The sequence below is a fragment of the Mobula hypostoma genome, chromosome 13, assembly GCF_963921235.1.
Source record: "Mobula hypostoma chromosome 13, sMobHyp1.1, whole genome shotgun sequence".
NCBI lineage: Eukaryota > Metazoa > Chordata > Chondrichthyes > Myliobatiformes > Myliobatidae > Mobula > Mobula hypostoma.
The window spans coordinates 674,731-700,709 of record NC_086109.1 but is presented as its reverse complement, the minus strand read 5'-3'; the positions used below and the strand labels follow the sequence as shown (position 1 = coordinate 700,709).

The following is a 25,979-nucleotide window of genomic DNA, read 5'->3' as shown; positions in this document are numbered from 1 at the left end:
ATTGTGGAGAAGGTAGAGAAGACGTTTAGAAACATAGAAACATAGAAACATAGAAAATAGGTGCAGGAGTAGGCCATTCGGCCCTTCGAGCCTGCACCACCATTTATTATGATCATGGCTGATCATCCAACTCAGAACCCTGCCCCAGCCTTTCCTCCATACCCCCTGACCCCCGTAGCCACAAGGGCCATATCTAACTCCCTCTTAAATATAGCCAATGAACTGGCCCCAACAGTTTCCTGTGGCAGAGAATTCCACAGATTCACCACTCTCTGTGTGAAGAAGTTTTTCCTAATCTCGGTCCTAAAAGGCTTCCCCTCTATCCTCAAACTGTGCCCCCTCGTTCTGGACTTCCCCAACATCGGGAACAATCTTCCTGCATCTCGCCTGTCCAATCCCTTTAGAATCTTATACATTTCAATCAGATCCCCCCTCAATCTTCTAAATTCCAACGAGTACAAGCCCAATTCATCCAGTCTTTCTTCATATGAAAGTCCTGCCATCCCAGGAATCAATCTGGTGAACCTTCTTTGTACTCCCTCTATGGCAAAGATGTCTTTCCTCAGATTAGGGGACCAAAACTGCACACAATACTCCAGGTGTGGTCTCACCAAGGCCTTGTACAACTGCAGCAGTACCTCCCTGCTCCTGTACTCGAATCCTCTTGCTATAAATGCCAGCATACCATTCGCCTTTTTCACCGCCTGCTGTACCTGCATGCCCACTTTCAATGACTGGTGTATAATGACACCCAGGTCCCGTTGCACCTCCCCTTTTCCTAATCGGCCACCATTCAGATAATAATCTGTTTTCCTATTTTTGCCACCAAAGTGGATAACCTCACATTTATCCACATTAAATTGCATCTGCCATGAATTTGCCCACTCACCCAACCTATCCAAGTCACCCTGCATCCTCTTCGCATCCTTCTCACTGCTAACACTGCCACCCAGCTTCGTGTCATCCGCAAACTTGGAGATGCTGCATTTAATTCCCTCATCCAAGTCATTAATATATATTGTAAACAACTGGGGTCCCAGCACTGAGCCTTGCGGTACCCCACTAGTCACCGCCTGCCATTCTGAAAAGGTCCCGTTTATTCCCACTCTTTGCTTCCTGTCTGCTAACCAATTCTCCGCTCATACCAATACCTTACCCCCAATACCGTGTGCTTTAAGTTTGCACACTAATGTTCTGTGTGGGACCTTGTCAAAAGCCTTTTGAAAATCCAAATATACCACATCCACTGGTTCTCCCCTATCCACTCTACTAGTTACATCCTCAAAAAATTCTATGAGATTCGTCAGACATGATTTTCCTTTCACAAATCCATGCTGACTTTGTCCGATCATTTCACCGCTTTCCAAATGTGCTGTTATCACATCCTTGATAACTGACTCCAGCAGTTTCCCCACCACCGACGTTAGGCTAACCGGTCTATAATTCCCCGGTTTCTCTCTCCCTCCTTTTTTAAAAAGTGGGACTTTAAACTCAGACTTTATAGGAACGTTACCTGTTTTAGAGGGCATATGATGTGAGGAATGGTTGGACAAAGTTGTTTTTTTTCTTGGAATGATGGAAGCTGATGAAAGATCTGATAGAGGTTTACAAGATAATGAGAGGCAAAGATAGAGTAGAAAACCTTTTTTCTGTTCCCTAGGGCTGAAATGTCTAATATCTGAGTACATGCATTTAAGATGTGGGGCGGGGTGGGTTGTAAGTTCAAAGAAGAACTGTGGGGGGCAAATTTTGTTGTGCAGAGAGTGGTGAGTGTATGGAATGCATGGTCAGAGGTGGTGGTTCAGGAAGATATGACAGAGGTATTTGAGGCTCTTAAATGGGCACATGAATACTCAGAGAATGGACAGATATGGGCAAATTAGTTTAATTAAGCATCTTAAACTTAATTATTTCAGCGCAGCATCATGGGCTGAAGGGACAGTCCCCTATGCTAAACTTTGTTCTGTATGGAGCGTGTAACTGTGCATAGTGCTCCAAATACATCAAGAGATAAAAATTACCCTTCTTAATCCCCAGATTTCAAAGCATTTGAAGAGGCAGCAGAAGTATTTCAACCCTATATTGCATTCTATGCCACTTTCAACAAACGGGTGAGTCTGGAGCTGCTGGGCGAACCGAAGCAATTGTTTCTGGTCACTGATAGCGCTGGCTGACACACTGCAGAGCTGTAGATTCAGCCACAGTAGTACCAAGGGTGAGCTGTGCTGGGGAAATGGCAGTGAGGGAGTGCCACACTGTTGGAGGGGTAGTGAGGTAGCTCCGCACCGTGGGACAAAATGCCACACAGCAGGAGGGACAGTACGAGTGTGCCACACTGTGGGAGGGGCAATACGAGTGTGCCACACAGCGGGAGGGACAGTACGAGTGTGCCACACTGTGGGGGAGACAGTACGAGTGTGCCACACTGCGGGAGGGACAGTACGAGTGTGCCACACCGTGGGGTGGACAGTACGAGTGTCCCACAATGCGGGAGGGACAGTACGAGTGTCCCACACTGCGGGAGGGACAGTACGAGTGTGCCACACTGTGGGGTGGACAGTACGAGTGTCCCACACTGTGGGGTGGACAGTACGAGTGTCCCACACTGCGGGAGGGACAGTACGAGTGTCCCACACTGCGGGAGGGACAGTACGAGTGTGCCACACTGTGGGGTGGACAGTACGAGTGTGCCACACTGTGGGGTGGACAGTACGAGTGTCCCACACTGCGGGAGGGACAGTACGAGTGTCCCACACTGCGGGAGGGACAGTACGAGTGTGCCACACTGTGGGGTGGACAGTACGAGTGTCCCACACTGTGGGGTGGACAGTACGAGTGTCCCACACTGCGGGAGGGACAGTACGAGTGTGCCACACTGCGGGAGGGACAGTACGAGTGTCCCACACTGCGGGAGGGACAGTGCGAGTGTGCCACACTGTGGGGTGGACAGTACGAGTGTCCCACACTGTGGGAGGGACAGTACGAGTGTGCCACACTGTGGGGTGGACAGTACGAGTGTGCCACACTGTGGGGTGGACAGTACGAGTGTCCCACACTGCGGGAGGGACAGTACGAGTGTCCCACACTGCGGGAGGGACAGTACGAGTGTGCCACACTGTGGGGTGGACAGTACGAGTGTCCCACACTGTGGGGTGGACAGTACGAGTGTCCCACACTGCGGGAGGGACAGTACGAGTGTGCCACACTGCGGGAGGGACAGTACGAGTGTGCCACACTGTGGGGGGGACAGTACGAGTGTGCCACACTGCGGGAGGGACAGTACGAGTGTGCCACATGTGGGAGGGACAGTACGAGTGTCCCACACTGCGGGAGGGACAGTACGAGTGTCCCACACTGTGGGAGGGACAGTACGAGTGTGCCACACTATGGAAGGGACAGTACGAGTGTGTCACACTGTGGATGGACAATGTGGAGAACCACATTGGGGATGTGTGAAGATGAAACTCTGCACTAGGGGGAGAAGGGGGTGGGATAGTGCTGTGGGCAGTGAGGGAAGCATGCTATGGGAATGCTGCACTCTCGGAAGGGTGGTGAAGAGGGAGTGCTGCACTCGGAGAAGGGAGGTGAGAGTGGGCTACGGAGGGGGAGATGGAAAAGAAATTCTGCACCATAAGAAGGGATTTGAGGAAACCCTGCACTGAACAGAATTGATATAGAGCAGGAACTTTCTGTTCAAGTCCATAGCTCTTTGAAAAATAGCTACACTATTTGAGAGGGTGTCGAAGAAGATATATGGCAGGCTTGTCCGTATTTGTTCAGGCTTTTACTTCAAGGCTCAGAAACTTCTCGGAAACAGCAGAGTTCCAACTATATAAATCTATCTGAACCACATCTGGAGTATTGCATTCAATTTTGGTAGCCCTATTTCAGGAGTGATGTCAGGGCTTTGGAGATAAGATTTCTGAGCATTTGGAAAACGATGGCCGACTTTGGGACAGCCAGCATGGCTTTGTGTGAGCAATCCATGCCTTATGGACTTAATTGAGTTTATAGGAAGGCAATGAAGATAGTTGATGAAAACAAGGCAGCAAATGTTGCTTACACGGATTTTAATGAGGCGTTTTAGAAGATCCCCTATGGGAGGCTCATCCATAATTTTGAAAGGCCTTGACAGAGTGGATGTGATGAGGATGCTTCCTTTGGTGGGGGAATCTAAGATCAGAGGAAAAGGAATGACATCCATTTAGAAAAAAGATTAGGGGTAAACTCTTTAGCCAGAGGGTGGTGAATCTGTGCACTCATTACCAAAGGTGTCTGTGGAGGCCAAGTCACTGGGTTCATTTAAGGTGGATGTTGATAGGTTATTGATCAGTCATGAAAGATTATGGGGAGAAGGCAGGAGAATGGGATTAAGATGGAAATAGATCAGCCATGATAAAATGGCAGAGGGACTCATTTGTGGCAAAGTTTGCAGATGAAATGGAGATAGGTGGAGAGTAGGTAGAGGAGTAAAGGAAGAAATGCAATTGCAGTAGGACTTAGACAAATTGAAGGAATGGGGAAACAAGTGGCAGATGGAATATAGTGTTGGGAAATGAATGATAATGTATTTTGGTAAAAGGAACAATAGTGTGGACTATTATCTAAATGGGCATAAGGTTCAAACATCAGAGGTGCTGTGGGACTTAGGAGTCCTCGTGCAAGACTCCCAGAAGGTTATTTTACAGGTAGAGTCTGCAGTAAAGAAGGCAAACACAATGTTGGCATTTATTTCAAGGGGAATGTAATATAAAAGCAAAGAGATAATGCTGAGCCTTTATAAGACACTGGTCAGGCTGCAGTTTGTATTGTCAACAGTTCTGGGCCTCATATCTCAGAAAGGTTGTGTTGTCGTTGGACTGAGTCAAGAGAAGGTTCACAAGGATGATTCTGGGAATGAAGGGGTTAACATGAGGAGTGTTTGGCAGCTTTGGGCCTGTACTCACTGGAATTTAGAAGAATGTGGGAGGATCTTGTTGAAACCTAGCGATTGTTGAAAGGACTAGATGGGGTGGATGTGGAGAGGATGTTTCCTATGGTGAGAGTATCCAGAACTAGAGGGCACAGCCTCAAAATTGAGGGGTGACCCTTTGGAACAGAGGTAAGGAGGAATTTTTTAGCCAGAGAGAAGTAAATCTGTGGAATGCTCTGCCACAGACTGCGGTGGAGGCCAAGCCTGTGTTATATTTAAAGGGGAAATTAATAGATTCTTGATTGGTTGGGGCATCAAGGGATATGGTGAGATGTCAGCTGTATGGAGTTGAATGGGATACAGGATCAGCCATGATGAAGACCTGTTGGACTGAATGGCCTAATTCTGCTCCTATGTCTCATGGTCTTATGGTCACTGTCTCCTTGTACTTTTTCCTGCGACCGTAGGAGGAGCAACATCAGTCACACAGTTTTAACCCCTCCATGCTTCAGTTTGATGTACCACCCCATGATTTTAAAAGACTTCTATCATTAGTGTCTTATGTCTCTTGTTCTCAAATTCCATCTAACAATATTGACATCAGCTTTCTCCTTTTAGGGCCTGAGTTTCAAAACTGTCCTGACCACTTCCCATAACTAGCTTGAAAATTAGTGCCATACTGTCTCCTGTTGAGATGGTCCTTACCTGATACTTTGTGAATTTACTTGTTATTTGTCAGCCTGCGTCTGAATAATGACCAGGTCTCACTACATACAGATACGATGTTCTTCATTTGTTAAGGAGTTGTGAGTGGAACTGAAGATTCTACAATCATTGATTGTTAGGCCACAAGATGAGAGAAATGCAAGGAAAGTGGGAGGGAAGCACTTCTAAGAGGACCGGCGATGGTCGTGTGTGAATTCACGGAGGGGCAGGTAACAGGGTGAGGGACGCGTTGCTCATCATAGTTAAGAGCTCCTAAGTCTCTCTCTGCTTTATATAGGTGGCAAATAACCTGGACCTTAAAATGAACCAAGTTGACTTCTATGAACCATTTATGGATGAGCCAGATACAATCCCCGGAAAACCCTACACAGAGAAAGAAATTGTTGATTATGTCAATGAACATAAAAGGTGAGCAGAGGGCAGAAAGCAGAGGGATCGTCACTCTGTGTCTAACCCATCCCTGGGAGACACAGTAGAGGGAACTTCACTCAATGTCTGAACCGTGCTCTGTCAGTGTGCGATGGGACAGTGTAGAGAGAACAATACTTTTGTCTGATTCGTGTTCTGGGAGTATGTAATGGGACAGTGTAGAGGGAGTCTCACTCTGTGTTTGACGCGTACCCTGGGAGTGTGTGATGGGATGATGTAGAGGGAGTTTCACTCTGTGTCTAATCCGTTCCCTGGGAGTGTGTGATGGACAGTGTAGAGGGAGCTTCACTCTGTGTCTAACCCTCCCCTAGGAGTATGTGATGGGACAGTGTAGAGGGAGTTTCACTCTGTGTCTGGCCCTCCCCTGGGAGTGTGTGATGGACAGTGTGGAGGGAGGGTGTAATAAATAAGTGCAAGGGGAGCTTTACTGTGGAAATGCTCAATGATTTTCTAAACATAACGGTTTGAATGTTTGCAGGGCTACTCTGCGGAAGCTGAAGCCTGATAGTATGTACGAGACCTGGGTGAGTGTTCATATTGCTCAGAGACTGTTCTGCTATCACCCCTCTAGTGACCTTTCATCTTCCGCTGCCTGTGATGCAGCTTTGGTGACACAAGCTGTTTCATGACCTTGTGATTCTTTGTCTTCCCCATCCCTACACCCCACCACCCATCTGGACTCAGGAGGACGACATCAATGGGATACACATCGTGGCCTTTGCAGAGGAGGATGACGCAGGTGATGCTCAGAGACAGGGCTGAGACCAATCTTGTTGGCTTTATTTTGGAAATACAACGGGCAATAGTTATTTCAAGAGAGCAGTCTTTATTCCTGTCACCCCACCGGCCCCGACCCATTCTCCATTGCTGTCACCCCCTTTGGTCCCCCCAGCTTCCTTATCCCTGCAACCTTCTCTGGCCTCTGCACCCTTCCTGTCTCTGTAGCCTCCTCTGACATCTACAAACCTCCCTGTCTCTGTAACCTCCTCTGGCCATTACTTCTGTTGCTATCTAACCAATTCTCTGACTAACAACCCCTCACTGTTGAGGGAGCACCATTCTATGGGAAGGGCTGAGTAAGGGAGCTCCTCACTGTTCAGTAGGGCAATGAGGGACCTGCTAGCTGTGGCTGGAGCCAGTGAGGGTGCTATGCTCTGTGGGAGGGGTGGCAAGGAGGCACACTGAAGGTGAAGTTGCATCGATGTACTATTACTGCCATAATCACTGCTTCTCTCTTTCCCCCTGGATTCTCCCTGTCCTAGATGGTTATGAATTCCTGGAGATTCTGAAGGAAGTGGCAGAGGACAACACTGACAATCCAGACCTCAGCATCATCTGGATCGATCCTGAAGACTTCCCTCTGGTACGTGTTGCACTGAGAACTTTGATTCACTGATGGTTCCCAGATGAACACAGCCTGTCCCCAAACCTACACACCTTTGTCTTCACTCCCCAAACCAAACTCCCACATCCCTGTCCTACCCTAAAACATCCTGAGCTCCAGCTCACACAAAACCTGGGTACAACCTCACTGCCCAGGCTCTAAGACCATCTCAAATCTATGAGCCTCACCTTTCATATCAATCCACAGTTCCCAGCACTTTTCATATGAATGGTTTCCTCACATGCCAACCCTCCCCAAGGAGCCTTCACTACACAACTCTTCCCAACGTCTGTCCCATTTCCAAAAACTTCCCAATGTCTCTTTCATTCCCCAACCCTTACCTACAGCTGCCTCACTTTCCAACCATTCCCAAGGCCCCTCACTCCCCAACCCCTCCCAACATCTGTTCCACTTTCTATGTCACTGACTCTAAACCTGACTTCGATGCTCTGCCTGACCCTCATCATCAAGCCCATACCTGAAGCCAGACCCAAACACTTGCTCAGTTCCTAGTGCTCATTGTGTCCCAGCCTCAGACTCACTCTGACCTTATTTAAATGTACTTGCAATCCTAACAATACCCTTAACCTAAACCTTACTCCAACCCAGCTGTTCCCTTTACTCCATCATTGGCTTATCCCTACAGATAATGCCAGGCTTTGCTGTAAACTTACTCTGACCATAACCTTTTCCAGTGCAACAGACACAGAATGCTGCAGGAACTCTGCAGGCCAGCAGTATCTATAGAAAAGAGTACGGTCGACATTTCAGGCCGAGACCCTTTATCAGGACTGGACAAAAAAAGATGATGAGTCAGAGTTAGAAGGCGGGGACAGGGGAGGAAGAAACACAGGGTGACAGGTGAAACCGGGGGGTGGTATCAAAGTTAAGAGCTGGGAAGTTCATTAATGAAAAAGGGTCAGGGCTACAGGAGGGGGAATCTGATAGGAGAGGACAGAAGGCAGTGGAAGAAAGAAAAGGGAGAGGAGCACGAGAGGGGGGTGGTAGGCAGGTAAGGAGATAAGGTGAGAGAGGTGAAAAGGGAATGGGGAATGCTGAAGGGGCCAGGGCATTACCAGGTTCAAGAAATTGATCTTCATGCCATCAGGTTGGTGGCTACCCAGAGGGTATATAAGGCGTTACTCCTCCAACCTGAGTGTGGCCTCATCACGACGGTAGAGGAGGCTATGGACTGACATGTCAGAATGGGAAGTGGAATTAAACTGCCTCCTTCACCATTTCTCTTTCCCCTTTCCCTCTCTCACCTTATCTCCTTACCTGCTCATCACTTCCCTCTAGTGCTCCTCCCCCTTTTCTTTCTTCCATGGCCTTCTGTCCTCTCCTATCAGATTTCCCCTTCTCCAGCCCTGTATGTCTTTCACCAATCAACTTCCCACCTTTTCACTTCATCCTTCACCCCCTCAAGGTTTTACCTATCACCTTGTGTTTCTTCCTCTCCTCCTCTCACCTTCCAACTCTGATTCCGCATCTTTTTTTCCTTCAGTCCTGATGAAGGGACTAGATCGGCTGAATGGCCTAATTCTGCTCCTATGACTTATGGTCTTGGCCCAAAACATCAACTATACTCTTTTCCAGAGATGCTGCCTGGCCTGCTTAGTTCCTACAGCATTTTGTGTTTGTTGCTTGGATTTCTGGCATCTGCAGATTTTCTTTTGCTTGTGATTGGTCCCTTTCCAGTGTCCTGGGCCTTGCGTCAGGCTGGCTACCTCCTCTCCTGGTCCTGCCAGGAGTTGAGTGCTGGGAAGTCTGTTGGATAGGATGTCTGTGGGCACTTTCTGTCAAAGTTTGCAAGATGCTGCAAGCCTGGAAGGAGGGGCAAAATATTTACGTTTATCCTGAACATTACACCAACTTCCTTCTGGGGAGGAAAAGTCATTGTCATTCCTCTTTTGCTGCCCCTGCCCTTTGGCCATGCCTGCCCTCCATCTCTAATCTCTGCTCACCTCTCTCCCATTTCCCTTTCTGCAGCTGAACCCATACTGGGAGAAAACATTCAACATCGATTTGTCCGCGCCCCAGATTGGCATCGTCAATGTCACTGACGTAAGTGTTTTGCACGTATGAAGTGGCTTTCTGAAGGGCCGGTGAGTTGTGTATGTATCTGTGTGTGGGGAGGTGGGGGGGGGTACTGGTGATGGTTGCGGAGCTGTAATGGGAAAGGTGGGGAACAGATGTGTTGGGGATACAATTCCATATTAACTCTGGCACAGGAGGAGGCCACAGTGCATTACAGCTGATTTGATTCACCCCACTACGTTAACCTGCTGACATTTCTACCACTCTCTTAGCCAGTCAAAATCAACCTGCAACTTTGCACTCTAACCGTCCACCTCAGAGCCCAGCTTTCTGTCATTTGCAACTTGGAGATAATATCTGGTTATCCTGATCTAGGGACAGTGTTTATAACTGCCCTCGGTGCTTGTTGACAATCTGCAGGATACCAAGGGTTTGTGTGGTATCCAGGATTTTTTCCTTATGGAGAATTAGGCTGCTCCCTAAGTGGGCAAGTTCCTGTTTCCAGGTTCAGTCCTCTGCATTATGTTTTGTTTCTGTATCCCTGTTAGAACATTGCTGCTCACCACATCACCATGTTTAACAAGCATTTAGACAGTTACCAGAAAGCAAGGAACAGGATACAGTCCTAATTTGAGCAAATAGGGTCAGTGTAGATGGACAGAAGGGTCGCCATGGACACTATAGGTCTGCTTCTGTGCTGTACAAATCTGTGAGTTGGTAACACTGCGACTCTCTGTGGGTCGGACCGGTGACTCCTTCCACTGGAAGGATTCCCCATTGGATGGTACAGCTCCCTCTGTTCCTGCAGAATTGTATCGTGAAGTCTGCATTGCCCAGATCCCAGCCCTCCTCACACGCTATGGTCCTTTTCCCCTCTCTTCTGTTAGGTTCCAACTGTCTGTTGGTGGGTGGTATAACGAGAAGTGTGGATAACAAGTGTCAATCTGGAGACAGAAGGGTGGAAGGATCACTGTTCTGCAATCTGAACACAGAACGTAAGATCAGGGACAGGTTGCTGGAAGCACGTCCAACAATGTTTAGACCCTAGCCTGACACAGGAGAAAGATTAATAGGTAGGGAAGGGAGAACATCAGATAATGGGGAGTATTATTGTGGCCATCCCCCTCAACAATAAGTGCTCCATTTTGAATACACTAAGGAGAGAGGAGGACCCACATGGGAGAGGCAACAGCAGCCATCCCTCTGGCACTGAGTCTGCCCCTGTGGCTCTGAAGAGGATGGCAGCACTAATAGAGGATTCTATAATTAGGAGGACAGATAGGTGATTATGTGGGTGAGAAAAAGGAAAATGGATAGTAGTTTGCCTCCCAGGTGCCATGGTCCGCGATGTTTCTGAACACGTCCATAATATCCTGAAAGGGGAAGGAGAGCAGCTAGAAGTTGTGGTACATATTAGTATCAATGACATGGGTAGGAAAAGGGAGAAGGTTCTGAACACAGAATACAGAGAGTTAGGAAGGAAGCTGAAAAGCAGGACCTCAAGGGTAGTAATCTTGAGATTGCTGCTTGTGCCACACGACAGCGAGGAAAGGAATAGAATGAAGTGGCAGAAGAATTGGAGCAGGGTGCAGGGATTCAGTTTTCTGGATCATTGGGACCCCTTCTGGGACAGATGGAACCTGTACAAAAGGGATGGGTTGCACTTGAATCTGAGGGGGACCAATATTCTTGGGAGCAGGTTTACTAGAGCTGTTGGGAGTGCTTTAAACTAATAGGGCAGGGAGATGGGAACCAGTATGATAGAGCTTAGGGTGAGCCAGCACGTTTACAAGTAGATGATGGGTGTAAGATGAATGCAAGGAAGGATAAGCCAATGACTGGGTACAAATGCAGACAGCAAAGAGTTTAGTTATATCACAGGCAAAGATCAAAAGGATGAAGAGTGCAGGACTGAAGGTGCTGTTTTTAAATGTGCGTCACATTCATTATTAGGTTGACAAACTCATGGCACAATTAGAGATTAGCCAGCATGACGTTGTGGGCATCACTGAGTCGTGGCTAAAAGAAGGCCATAGCTGGGAGCCTAACATCAAGAATATATTTTGTATTGAAAGGACAGGGAGAAAGGCATAGGCAGTGTATGGCTCTGTTGGTAAGAGATGGAATTACATGTTTAGAAAGAGGTGACATAGGGTCAGAGAATGTTGAATCTTTGTGGGTGGAGTTAAGAAACTGCAAGGGTAAAAAAAACATGATGGGAATCATATATAGGCCTTCAAATAGTAGCCATGGTGTGGGGTTGAGATTGCAAAAGGACATGGAAAAGGCATGGAACAAGGGTAACGTCACAATAGTAATGGGGGACTTCAATATGCAAGGGGTTTGGAAAAATCAGGTTGGTGTCAGATCACAATAAAGGGAATTTGTTGAATGCCTATGAGATGGCTTTTTAGAGCAACTTGTGCTTGAACCTGCTAGGGAAAAGGCGATCTTAGATTGGGTGTTGTGTAATAACCCAGATCTCATTAGGGAGCTTATTGTAAAAGAACCCTGAGGGGACAGTGATCATAATATGATTGAATTCATAGTATAGTTCGAGAGGGAGAAGTACAAGTCTCACGTATCAATATTGCAATGGAATAAAGGGAGTTACAGAGGCATGAGAGAGAAGCTTGACCAGTAGGAGGATACTGGCAGGGATGACGGTAGAGCAGAGGAGGCTGAAGTTTCTGGAATTAATAAAAGGCACAGGATAGACATGTTCCACAGAAGAGGAAGCTCTTAAATGACAGGGATAGGCAACTGTGGCTGACAAGGGAAGTTAAGGACTGCATAGAAGCCAAGGAAAAGGCATATAAGGTAGCAACAGTGAGTGGGAAGTTGGATGATTGGGAAGCTTTTAAAACCCAACAAAGGGCAACTAAACAAGCCATAAGAAGGAAAAGATGAAATATGAGGGCATACTTGTCAATAATATAAAGCAGGGTACTGAAAGTGCTTGGCAAACTCAAGGGTCTTAGGGTGGATAAGTCACCTGGACCAGATGACTACATCCCAGAGTCCTGAGAGAGGTTGCTGTAGAGATAACAGATGCATTGGACATGATCTTTCAAGAATCATTTGATTCTAGCATGGACCTGGAGGACTGGAGAACTGAAAATGTCATTCCTCTCTTTAAGAAGGGAGGAAGGTAAAGGAAATGAAGTTGTAGGCCAGTTAGCCTAACCTCAGTGGCTGGGAAAGTGTTGGAGTTTATCATTAAGGATTTGGTTTCCGGGTAACTTGAGACTAATGATAAACCAAGTCAAATGAAGCATGGTTTCTGTAAGGGAAACCTTGCCTGACAAATCTGTTAGAGTCCTTTGGGGAAGTATCCAGCTGGGTGGACAAAGGAGAGGCAGTGGATATCATTTACTTGTATTTTCAAATGGCATTTGATAAGGTGCCACACACGAAACTGCTTAACATGTTAAAATCCTATGGCTTCACAGGAAAGATATTGGCAAGGATAAAGGAATGGATGGCAGGCAGGAGGCATTGAGTGGGAATAAAAAAGGCCTTTTCTGGTTGGCTGCCAGTGACTACTGGTGTTCCTCAGGGGTCAGTATTGGGACTGCTACTCTTCACATTGTTTGCCAGTCATTTAGAGAATGGGATTGATGGCTTTGTGGCAAAGTTTGCAGATGATACAAAGATAGATGGACAGGTAGATAGTGCTGAGAAAGAAATGCGATTGCAACAGTGACTGGGATGTGAACCATGGATTACAACAGGAAATAGAAAAGACGTGTCAAAAGGGCAATGTTATGAGAGTCATGGGAGATTTTAACATGCAGGGCGATTGGGAAAATTAGGTTGGTAACGGATCTCAAGAGAGTGAATTTGTTGAATGTCTAAGAGATGGCTTTTTAGAGCAGTTTGTCGTTGAGCCTACTAGGGGATCAGCTATACTGGATTGGGTGTTATGTAATGAACCGGAGGCAATTAGGGAGCTTAAGGTAAAAGAACCTTTGGGAACCAGTGATCACAATATGATTGTGTTCAAATTGAAATTTGATAGGGAGAAAGTAAAGTCATGTAGCAGTATTTCAGTGGAGTAAGTGAAATTACAGTGGTTTGAGATGGGAGTTGGCCAAAGTAAATTGGAAGGAGCTGCTGGCAGGGATGTCAGCAGAGCAGCAATGGCATGAGTTTCTGGGAAAAATGAGGAAAGTGCAGGACATGTGTATTCCAAAAATAAAGAAATACTGAAATGGTAAAATAGTACAACAGTGGCTGACAAGGGAAGTTAAAGCTATTGTAAAAGCAAAAGAAAGGGATAACAATAAAGCAAAAAATAGTGGGAAGATAGAGGATTGGGAAGTTTTTAAAAACCTATAGAGAACAACTAAAAGAATCATTAGAAGGGAAAAGATGAAATATGAAAGCAAGCTAACAAATAATATCAAAGTAGATAGCAGGAACTTTTTCAAGTATGTAAAAAATAAAAGATAGATGAGAATGGATATAGGACTGCTAGAAAGTGAGGCAGGAGAAATAATAACGGAAGACAAGGAGATGGCAGATGAACTAAATGAATATTTTGCATCAGTCTTCACTGTGGAAAACACTAACAGTGTGCCAGATGTTGTAGTATGTTTAATGAAGAGAAGTGGGTGCAGTTACTATTACAAGGGAGAAGATGCTCAAGAAGCTGAAAGACCTAAAAAGTACACAAGTCACCCTGACCAGATGAACTGCACCAAAGGGTTCTGAAAGAGGTAGCGTTAGAGATTGTGGCAGAATTAGAAATGATCTTTCAAAAATCAATGGACTCTGGCATGGTGCCAGAAGGCTGGAAAATTGCACATCACTCCACTCTTTAGAAAGGGGGAAGGCAGCAGAAAGGAAATTATAGACCAGTTAGCCTAACCTTACCGGTTGTGAAGATGTCAGAGACAATTGTTAAGGATGAGGTGATGGAGTACTTGGTGACACAGGACAAGATAGGCCAAAGTCAGCATGGTTACCTCCATGGAAATTCCTGCTTGACAAACCTGCTGGAATTCATTGAGGAGACTACAAGTAAGATAGATAAAGGGAATGCAGTGGATGTTGTATATTTGGACTTTCAGAAGGCCTTTGACAAAGTGCCACACATGAGGCTGCTTTCCAAGTTCAGAGCCCGTGGTATTACAGGAAAATTACTAACATGGTTAGAGCATTAGCTGATTGGAAGGAGGTAGCGAGTGGGGATAAAAGGATCCTTGTCTGGTTGGTTGTCAGTATGTAGTCGTGTTCCGCAGGCGTCGGTGTTGGGACCACTTCTTTTTATGTTGTATATTAATGATTTAGATGATGAAATAGATGGCTTTGTGGCCAAATTTGCAGATGATAAGAAAATTGATGGAGGGGCAGGTGGTGTTGAGGAAACAGGTAGGATGCAGAAAGACTTAGATTCAGAGAATGGGCAAGAAAGTGGCAAATGAAATATAATGATGGAAAATGCATGGTCATGCACTTTGGTAGTGGAAATAAATGTATGGATTGTTTTCTAAACGGGGAGAAAATCTAAAAATCTGAGATACAAATAGATTTGGAGTCCTTGTGCAGAACACCTTAAATGCTGAGTTGGTGGTGAGGAGGGAAAATGCAATGTTAGCTCTCATTTCAAGAGGTCCAGAATACAAGAGCAGGGATGTGATGCTGAGGCTGTATAAGGCACTGGTGAGACCTCACCTTGAGTACTGTGTGCAGTTTTGGGCTCCTCATCTTAGAAAAGATATGCTGGCATTGGAGAGAGTCCAGAGGAAGCTCACAAGGATGATTCCAGGAATGAAAAGTTTATCATATGAGGAACGTTTGATAGCTCTGGGTCTGTACTCGCTCGAATTTAGAAGGATGAGGGGGGATCTCATTGAAACCCTTCAAATGTTGAAAGGCCGAGACAGAGTAGATGTGGAAAGGATGCTTCCCAAGATGGGAGAGTCTAGGACAAGAGGGCACAGCCTCAGGTTAGAGGGGCATCCATTTAAAGCAGAGATGCAGAAAAATTCTTTAGCCAAACGGTGGTGAATTTGTGGAATTTGTTGCCATGTGCAGCTCTGGTGGCCAGGTTATTGGATGTATTTAGGGCAGATATTGATAGGTTCTTGATTGGACATGGCATCAAAATCTACTGGGAGGAGGCTGGGAAATAGGGTTCAGGAGGAGTAAAAAAGTATCAGCCATGATTGAATAGCAGTGCAGACTCAATGGGTCAAATGGCCTAATTCTGCTCCTATGTCTTATGGTATTATAGTCCAGCTTCTCCCTTTAACCCAGTCCTTACAATCCTGCCAACATCCTTGTATATCTTTTCAGCACACTTCCCAGTTTAATAACATTTCTTACAGTAGAGTGAGCAAAACTGAACACCATACTCCAATTATGGCCTCTTGTACAACTGCACCATAAAATCTCAACTTCTTACCCTGCACCCTGACTGATGAAAAGCATCTTCTTCACCATCACGTTTATTGAGGTGCCACTTTCAAAAACCATGTACCAAGTTTTCTAAGGTCTCTCTGTAGCACAACATTCTCCAGGGCACTTCCTACCTGGATATAACTTTTGAAATTGCAATACCTCGCACGTACAAAATTAAATTCCATTTACCATTTCTCGGTCTACTTTTCAAAATGGTCAAGATCCCACCGTAAACCCTGATAATCATCTTCATTGTTAACAATACCACCTACAAACAATACCAATGACTTCTTGCAAACTTACAAGCCATCCTTTGTACATTTTCATCCATATAGATGTAGCTGATAATAGCAGTGGTACACCTCTGGGTATAATAGCAGTGGTATAATCATGGGCCTCTATTCCATCATCACCCTCTGCTTTACACATAGTAGTCATAGTCATAGTCATACTTTATTGATCCCAGGGGGAAATTGGTTCATCAATTAGCCATCAATTAGCCAGATCTCCTTGGATCTGGAGTGATCTTGCACCCATAGCCGATGGCCATGCTTAACCTTAAAAAAGGCCTTACTGAATTCCATATAGACCATGGCTTGACCTGCTTTCATGGACCTTCTTTGACACCTCATCAAAAAGCTCAATCAAGTTCATGAAACATGATTTCCCACACACAAAGGTGTATTGACTATCCCTAATCAACCCCTGTCCCTCCAGATGTTCGTGTAACTTATTCCTCTGAATTCCCTGTAGTAACCTACCAACCACAGTTGTTTTGCTTACTGGTCCATAGTTCATAGATTTTTCTTTGCTGTCCTTCTTAACTGAAGTCACACCATTTACTGTGCTCTAATCTACCAAAAACTTGCCTGCGGCTCCAGGATTGGTGTTGGTATTATGCAGCACAGATGAAGAACTTTCGGCCCATCATGCCCATGGTGATTATTGTCTCTATCTATTTCAATTCCATTTCACAGCACTCAGTCCGTACCTTCCTCGGTGATTCAAATGCTGGTCCAGAGGCATCAGTGTGATGAGAGTCTCTGCCTCCACACTCCACCCCACCTTCAGGCAGTGTGAATAAGTTCGAAACTCCTATGGGAAAAGCAGACTTCCCAGAACTCCTCTGAAACTTCCCATCATTATAAACTCTCTTGTCTGAAAGATTCTCACCAAGAGAAATAGAATCCTATCATCTACATGATTTTATAAAACTGATTGACAGCCTGTTTCTTTGATTCATGGCTAGAAGACTCTTGTGACCTCTCAGCCTCCTCTGCTTCAGAGAGATCAGGCCCAGCCTCTCCAATCTCTTCCCATAACTGGAGTGCTTGGCTCTCCTGTACAGATCCTCTTTTCTGATGAGGCGGCACCACCAATGTCCTCACTGATCGGGTCCATTCTGTATTCATTTATTCTGAGTTCACCAGACTTTTTTCCTGAGTTTTCTCCAATGCTTGTGGGTTAAATGAGAGAAGGATAGTCACTGATCATAGAATAGCATATCACAGTTCAGACCCTTTGGCTGAAGATACTGTGCTTTTGTGCTAACCTACTCCAAAGCCAATCTACTCCCTTCTTCCCACATGGCAGTGTGTACAATGCACTTATCACTCTGTGTGTGGAAAAAAAACTCTGGGATTTCGCCTATACTTTCCTTCACTCATCATAAAATTATGCCCCCTCGCATAGCTGCACTGGGGAAAAGGTATCAGCTACACGTTCTATCTACGCCCCTCATCGTCTTTTTTACCTCTATCAAGTCACCTCTCATCTTTTTTCACTCCAAAGACAAAAGTCCTAGCTCGCTCAAACTTTCCCCATTAGACATGATCTCTAATCCAGGCAGCATCCTCCGGTAAATCTCCTCTGCATTCGCTCTTCCACATCCTTCCTATAATGATGCAGCCAGAACAGAACACAATACTGAATGTGCTGAATGGTCTCTTCTTGCGTTTGATTCTTATTTTTTCTATATCTGTCTGTGTAGAAACCAGGTCTTTCCAGGTGCCCTCCCTTCTATTTCTCCTCTTGAGGGGTCTGCCTGAACTTCAAACTGAGTGGTCTCCCCTCCATGAAAGCAAGCCACCCTCCCATCTAGAATGTGGTGAAGACTCATTTCATGCAGCAATCAAAAATGGAGGGAGTTGAGGGTGGGGGTTGGATGACCTTTGCGGTCACAGAGCCTCTCTTGAATAACAAACAGGAAGTGCTGGAGGAACTCATCAGGCCAAGCAACATCTATGGTGGGAGGTGAACAGTTCATGTTTTGGACTGAGGTCCTTCAGCAGGACTGGAATAGAAAGGGCCAGAAACCAGAATAAGAAGGTGAAGGAAGGGGAAGAGCACAAACTGGGAGGTGATAGGTGAGACCTGATGAGGTTAAAACATAGAAAATAGGTGCAGAAGTAGGCCATTTGGCCCTTCGAGTCTGCACCGCCATTCGGTATGATCATGGTTGATCATCCAACTCAGAACCCTGCACCAGCCTTCCCTCCATACCTCCTGATCCCTTTAGCCACAAGGGCCATATCTAACTCCCTCTTAAATATAGCCAATGAACTGGCCTCAACTGTTTCCTGTGGCAGAGAATCCCACAGATTCACCACTCTCTGTGTGAAGAAGTTTTTCCTAATCTCGGTCCTAAAAGGCTTCCCCTTTATCCTCAAACTGTGACCCCTCGTTCTGGACTTCCCCAACATCGGGAACAACCTTCCTGCATCTAGCCTGTCCAATCCCTTCAGGATTTTATATGTTTCAATCAGATCCCCCCTCAATCTTCTAAATTCCAACGAGTATAAGCCTAGTTCATCCAGTCTTTCATCATATGAAAGTCCTGCCATCCCAGGAATCAATCTGGTGAACCTTCTTTGTACTCCCTCTATGGCAAGGATGTCTTTCCTCAGATTAGGGGACCAAAACTGCACACAATACTCCAGGTGTGGTCTCACCAAGGCCTTGTACAACTGCAGTAGTACCTCCCTGCTCCTGTACTCGAATCTTCTTGCTATAAATACCAGCATACCATTCGCCTTTTTCACCGCCTGCTGTACCTGCATGCCCACTTTCAATGACTGGTGTATAACGACACCCAGGTCTCGTTGCACCTCCCCTTTTCCTAATCGACCACCATTCAGATAATAATCTGTTTTCCTGTTTTTGCCACCAAAGTGGATAACTTCACATTTATCCACATTAAATTTCATCTGCCATGAATTTGCCCACTCACCTAACTTATCTAAGTCACCCTGCATCCTCTTAGCATCCTCCTCACAGCTAACACTGTCGCCCAGCTTCGTGTCATCCGCAAACTTGGAAATGCTGCATTTAATTCCCTCGTCTAAGTCATTAATATATATTGTAAACAACTGGGATCCCAGCACTGAGCCTTGCGGTACCCCACTAGTCACTGCCTGCCATTCTGAAAAGGTCCCGTTTATTCCCACTCTTTGCTTCCTGTCTGCCAACCAATTCTCTATCCACATCTATACCTTACCCCCAATACCGTGTGCTTTAAGTTTGCACACTAATGTCCTGTGTGGGACCTTGTCAAAAGCCTTTTGAAAATCCAAATATACCACATCCACTGGTTCTCCCCTATCCACTCTACTAGTTACATCCTCAAAAAATTCTATGAGATTCGTCAGACATGATTTTCCTTTCGCAAGTGCATGCTGACTTTGTCCGATGATCTCACTGCTTTCCAAATGTGCAGTTGTCACATCTTTGATAACTGACTCTAGCAGTTTCCCCACCACCGATGTTAGGCTAACCGGTCTATAATTCCATGGTTACTCTCTCCCTCCTTTTTTAAAAAGTGGGGTTACATTAGCCACCCTCCAATCCTCAGGAACTAGTCCAGAATCTAAAGAGTTTTGAAAAATTATCACTAATGCATCCACTATTCCTTGGGCTACTTCCTTAAGCACTCTGGGATGCAGACCATCTGGCCCTGGGGATTTATCTGCCTTTAATCCCTTCAATTTACCTTACACCAGTTCCCTACTAACATGTTTTTCCCTCAGTTCCTCCATCTCACTGGACCCTCTGTCCCCTACTATTTCCGGAAGATTATTTATGTCCTCTTTAGTGAAGACAGAACCAAAGTAATTATTCAATTGGTCTGCCATGTCCTTGCTCCCCATAATCAATTCACCTGTTTCTGTCTGTAGGGGACCTACATTTGTCTTAACCAATCTTTTTCTTTTCACATATTTATAAAAGCTTTTACAGTCAGTTTTTATGTTCCCCGCCAGTTTTCTCTCATAATCTTTTTTTTCCCCTTCCTAATTAAGCCCTTTGTCCTCCTCTGCTGAACTCTGAATTTCTCCCAGTCCTCAGGTGAGCCACTTTTTCTGGCTAATTTGTATGCTTCTTCTTTGGAATTGATACTATCCTTAATTTCCCTTGTCAGCCACTACCTTCCTTGATTTATTCTTTTGCCAAACTGGGATGAACAATTGTTGAACAATTAAAGATTGATTGGAGGCAGAGAGAAAGAATGTGAGAAGCTGGGAGTTGATAGGTGGAAGAGCAATAAAGGGAAGGAGGGTGGGAAACCAGTAGAAGGTCATGGACACATCATGAGGGCGGGGAGGAGATGGGGTGAGAGGGCAACCAAAATGAGAGAAAAAGGTTGGCAGTTGTAAAAAGAAACAGGGGGCAGTCATTACCGTAAGTTAGAGATGGCTACTTTCATGCAATCAGATTGGAGGTACCCAGGCGGAATATGAGGTGTTCCTCCTTCAACCTGCATCTGTGACCACTGTGGAGATCATTAATTGAAGGTAGGTATGGGAACAGGAAGTAGAGTTGAAATGGTGGCTGTTGTGAGATCTCAGCAAGCAATGCAAATGTACTTGCCAAAGTTGTCTGCCAATCCAGGTCGGTACTCACTAATGTAGAGGATTCCACATTGGGAGCATCGGATACAATAAATGACATCAAAAGACTCACAGGTGCAACACTGCCTCAGCTGGCAAGATTGCTCTTTTCCCTCCACAGATGATTCTTGATCTGCTGAGTTCCTTCAGTATTTCAAAGGTTCAAAGGTCCAAAGGTCCAAAGGTCCAACTTAATGTCAGAAAAATGTATACAATATACATCCTGAAATGTTTTTTCTTCACAAACATCCACGAAAACAGAGAAGTGCCCCAAAGAATGAACGGCAGTTAAACATAAGAACTCCAAAGTCCCCCCCAGCTCTCCCCTCCTGCGCGTTGCGGCAACAAGCAACAATCCCCCCTCCCCCTCCTCAGCAAAAAAAGCACACCCGCTATCGAGCACAAGCATGAGCTAGGCGATAGCAAATACATAGACATTGCAGTTACCCCAAAGACTACCGCTTTTCATCCAGCAACTGACAAACTACAGGTTCTCTCTCTCCCTAATAAGGGAGAGGGAGGTGTCCCCCATTTTCACAGCGAACGGGAGAGATAACAACAACCTGCTAGTTTACGATATTAAAAAGTCAATTTCGTCGCTTTTTACAAGCTCTGTGCCTGAAGATCGTAAAGATCTCGGATCTACGGGCCCACAGCGAAAGATTTTCCGGCCTCCCCGATGACACACAGGTCTCCTGTCGGGACACCGACCCTCAATTCACCCGTCTCCAGAGCCCTGAGATCTTAGGCTTTCAAATTTCAGCCGGACTCTCAGGCCAACCCCTTGGCATGCCGAGCAACAACAGCCGGTCCTGAAACCCCGAGAACAGGTCCCATTCCTCCAAAGAACCGAAGTCTGCATGTAACTCCAGGTCAGGGTCTTCAAAAGAACACTGAAAGGGAAAAATAAAGATATTAAAGATGGAAATAGAGCTGTTGATAGATTTTGTGTGTGCTCTCCAAATTTCCATCTCCAGAATCTCTTGTGCCTTCCCTCTCTTCCCTCTTAGTCTTCCCCTCTCTCTCTCTCTCTATGGCTGCAGGCCGACAGCGTCTGGCTTGACATGGATGAGGATGACCTACCCAGCACTGATGAGCTAGAGGACTGGATTGAAGACGTACTTTCAGGCGAGATCAACACAGAAGATGATGATGATGACGATGACGACGATGATGGTGATGATGATGACGACGACGATGAGGATGATGACGATGATTAATCGCCATTCAATCAGCAGCCATTGTTCAGTTGCAGGTGGATGATACTCTGGTCTGCCCCTGCATTTCCACTCCTGGCAGACGCCACCTGATGTTCTTTTTTCTATCTGTAAAGCTCTTTAACTTAATCTTTTTCTATTGAGAAATCAGCACGAAAATCTCGTGGGAATAGAGGTAAAGAGAAAGAAAATATAAACAAGACACTAAGATAACAGACCAGTCTCTTTTTTGGGAAGCTGGGGAAAGGAGATTAACGTGGTCCCCACACCTCACACAGCATCTGAGCAAACATCCAGTGAATCCCGCAAACCTGGGTGAACAGGGCAGGTAGATCTCACAACATGGTCTGATGACTTCTGACCTTCCCTGGGTCAGCCACTCTTCCTTCTTCCATGTTCATATTTAGTGTTGTTGTTGACGAATATGCCAAAGGGTATAAATACCATAAAACTTACTTCATGCAGGAGCAGAACAGTGCGTTAATAGATGAGGACAGACATATGATCCCAATGTTATATTAACACTAATTGTACACTATTTACTCTTGTGCAAAAATGACAACTAGATAAAGGTAAGAGTACTAGTGCAAGAGGTTACTTCCCCTGTTTGTTCGCACTCTCTGCCTCTGCAGGGTCAGTCTGCAAACTTTTCTCCTTAGTTCCTCCATTTTCTGTCCTGGCTTCCTCTCTCCTCACACTTTTCCTCAATGTTGGTCCTTCTCTTTCATCCCTTCTCCCCCTCACTGCCTGCCTTTCTCATACTGCCATTCTCCTCCCTTCCTTGCTCACATATTCTTTCTTAAGAAAAAATAAAATAATATATGTGATTTTATTAGAATTAAAAACACGATTACCCTTTTTTACGATGCCGTCAAACTCCCTTGGCATCCCCCAGTCCTGGAACACCCTCCCAAGGTGCTCATGGACAGCACATGTTCCCTCTCCGGGGACACCTGGAAGGGTATATCCTCATAAGAGGTACCGGCAGTCGGCTGGGCAGGTTGCTGTTCGCACTCTGCCTTGATCACCTTGGTCGGGCTCAGGAGATAGTTGAAAAGAAGATCTCCTGACTATCCCACCTCAACCCCTTTCCACCAAGTACCCAAAGTCAGGAGTGTAGGGCTGTAGTCCAACTAGAACTTGAGGAGCAGACCCTACAAATACATAAGCATGGGCGGCAACCACTCACACTCTATATATACACCCACATAGCCAACCATAAAGCACATAACCTGTGGTACCATTTGCTAGATGGAAGCAGCTGAAATAGTTTGTGGTTAGGGTGGCTGGAGTCCCTGATGATCCTCTGGGCTCTGTTTATGCATCTACTGCAGTAAATGTCCTGAGTAGAGGAAAATTCACATCCACAGATGCGATGGATTGTCCACAACATTTTCTGCAGTGCCCTGTGATTGAGAGTAGTAAAGTTCCCAGAGCAGGCACAGACACAGCCAGTCAGGATGCTCTTGATGGTGCCCCTGTTAAAGTCCTGAAGATTTGGGGATTCGTGCCAAACTTCTTCAGCCCTCTAAAGTGAAAGAAGCACTATTGTGCTTTTTTCACCACACAGCCGGTATGTACAATTCAGGTGATATCATCGCAGATGTCTATACTGAGGAACTTGAAATTACTCACCCTATCAACTGCAGACCCATTCATGTCAATAGGGTCACCTGACGTGAAACCCCTGCCCTGAAACTCCTGCCCTGAAACTGCTGCCCTGAAACTCCTGCCTTGAATCTCATGACCTGAAACTCCTGCCCTGAAACTACTGTGCTGAAGCTCCTGCCCTGAATCTCATGACCTGATACAACTACCCCGAAACTCCTGCCCAGAAACTCCTGCCCTGAAACTCCTGCCCTGAAACTCCCACCTTGAACCTCATGCTCTGAAACTGCTGCCCGGAAACTGCAGCCCTGAACCTCCTGCCCAGAATCTCCTGCCCTGAAACTCCTGCCCTGAAACCCCTGCCCTGAAACGACAGCCCTGACACTACTGCCCTGAAACCCCTGCCCAGAAAATCCTGCCCTGAAACTCCTGCCCTTAAATTACTGCCCTGAAACTCCTACACTGAATCTAATGACCTGAAACTGCTGCCCAGAAACTCCTACACTGAAACTACAGCCCTGAAACAACTACCCTGAAACTGCTGCCCTGAATCTCCTGCCATGAAACTGCTGCCCTTAATCTCCTGCCCTGAACCTCCTGCCCTGAAACTCATGCCTTCAAACTCCTGACCTGAAACTTCTGCACTGAATCTCCACGCGTGAAACTCCTTCTCTGAAACTCATGACATGAAACTCATGTCCTGAAACTCATGTCCTGAAACTCCTGCCTTGAATCTCATGCCCTGAAACTGCTGCGCGGAAACTCCTGCCCTGAATGACCTGCCCTGAATCTCCTGCACTGAAACACCTACCCTGAAACTCCTGCCCTGAAACTCCTGCCCTGAAACCCCCACTTTGAATCCTTGAATCCTATGCTCTGAAACTGCTTCCCGGAAACTGCTGCTCTGAAACTCCTGCCCTGAATCTCCTGCACCGAAACTCCTACCCTGAAACTCCTGCCCTGAAACCCCCACTTTGAATCCCTGAATCTCCAGCCCTGTAACTCATGCCTTCAAACTCCTGACATGACACTTCTGCACTGAATCTCCTGAAGTGAAACTCCTGCTCTGAAACTCATGGCCTGAAACTCCTGCCCTGAAACTATAGTCCTGAAACTCCTGCCTTGAATCTCGTGAGCTGAAACACATGCCCTGCAACTCATGCCCTGAAACTCCTGCCTTGAATCTTTTGCCCTGAAACTGCTGCCCGGAAACTGCTGCCCTGAAACTCCTGTGCTGAAACTGCTGCCCTGAATCTCTTGCGCTGAAACTCCTGCCCGAAAACTCTTTCCCTGAAACTACGACCCTGAAGCTCCCGCCTGAATCTCCTTCCCTGAAACTCCTGCCATGAATCTCCTGCCCTGAAACTCATGCCTTCAAACTGCTGACCTGACACATCTGCCCTGAATCGCCTGACGTGAAACTCCTTCTCTGAAACTCATGTCCTGAAACTACTGGCCGAAAGCTCCTGGCCTGAAACTACTGCACTGAAACCATTGCCCTGAAACACCTGCCCTGAATCTCCTGCCCTGAATTTCCTGCCCTGAATCTCCTGCCCTGAATCTCCTGCCCTGAAACTCCTGCCCTGAAACCCCTACCCTGAAATTGCTGCCCTAAAACTCCTGCGCTGAAACTCCCACCTTGAATCTCATGCTCTGAAACTGCTACCAGGAAACTGCTGCCCTGAAACTCCTGCCCAGAATCTCATGCACTGAAACTCCTCCCCTGAATCGCCTGCCCTGAAACTCCTGCCCTGAAATTACTGCACTGAATCCCATGAACTGAAACTCCTGCCCTGAATCTCATGCCCTGAAACTGCTGCCCTGAAACTCCTGCCCTACAACTCCTGCCCAGTAACTATAACTCTAAAACAAATAACCTGAAACACCTGCCTTGAATCTCATGCCCTGAAACTCCTGCCCTGAAACACCTGCCCTGAAACGACAGCACTGACACTACTGCCCTGAAACTCCTGCCTTGAATCCCATGCCCTGAAACTGCTGCCCGGAAACTGCTGCCCTGAAACTCCTGCGCTGAAACTGCTGCCCTGAATCTATTGCGCTGAAACTCCTGCCCGAAAACTCTTTCCCTGAAAGTACGACCCTGAAGTTCCTGTCCTGAATCTCCTTCCCTGAAACTCCAGCCCAAAATCTCCTGCCCTAAAACTCATGCCTTCAAACTACTGACCTGACACATCTGCCCTGAATCTCCTGACGTGAAACTCCTGCCCTGAATCTCATGCCCTGAAACTGCTATCCTGAAGCTCCTGCCCTAAAACTCCTGCAGTGAAACTACAGCCCTGAAACTGCTGCCCTTAATCTCCTGCCTTGAAACTCCTGCCATGAATCTCCTGCCCTGAAACTCATGCCTTCAAACT

The 25,979-nt window shown here is 46.2% G+C and overlaps 1 protein-coding gene across 1 annotated transcript in view; it reads left to right on the top strand.

Moving 5' to 3' along the window:
* The window catches only part of LOC134355353 (calsequestrin-1-like), a 46,442-nt gene extending 24,212 nt beyond the window's left edge, over positions 1–22,230 (top strand). The window contains exons 5-11 of the mRNA XM_063065116.1: positions 2,038–2,111; positions 5,916–6,046; positions 6,546–6,591; positions 6,752–6,806; positions 7,330–7,430; positions 9,441–9,515; positions 21,823–22,230. Coding sequence (XP_062921186.1) covers positions 2,038–2,111; positions 5,916–6,046; positions 6,546–6,591; positions 6,752–6,806; positions 7,330–7,430; positions 9,441–9,515; positions 21,823–21,999 — 659 coding nt within the window. The 3' untranslated portion in view covers positions 22,000–22,230. The remainder of the gene's footprint in view (positions 1–2,037; positions 2,112–5,915; positions 6,047–6,545; positions 6,592–6,751; positions 6,807–7,329; positions 7,431–9,440; positions 9,516–21,822) is intronic.
* The last annotated feature ends 3,749 nt before the right edge of the window (positions 22,231–25,979 follow it).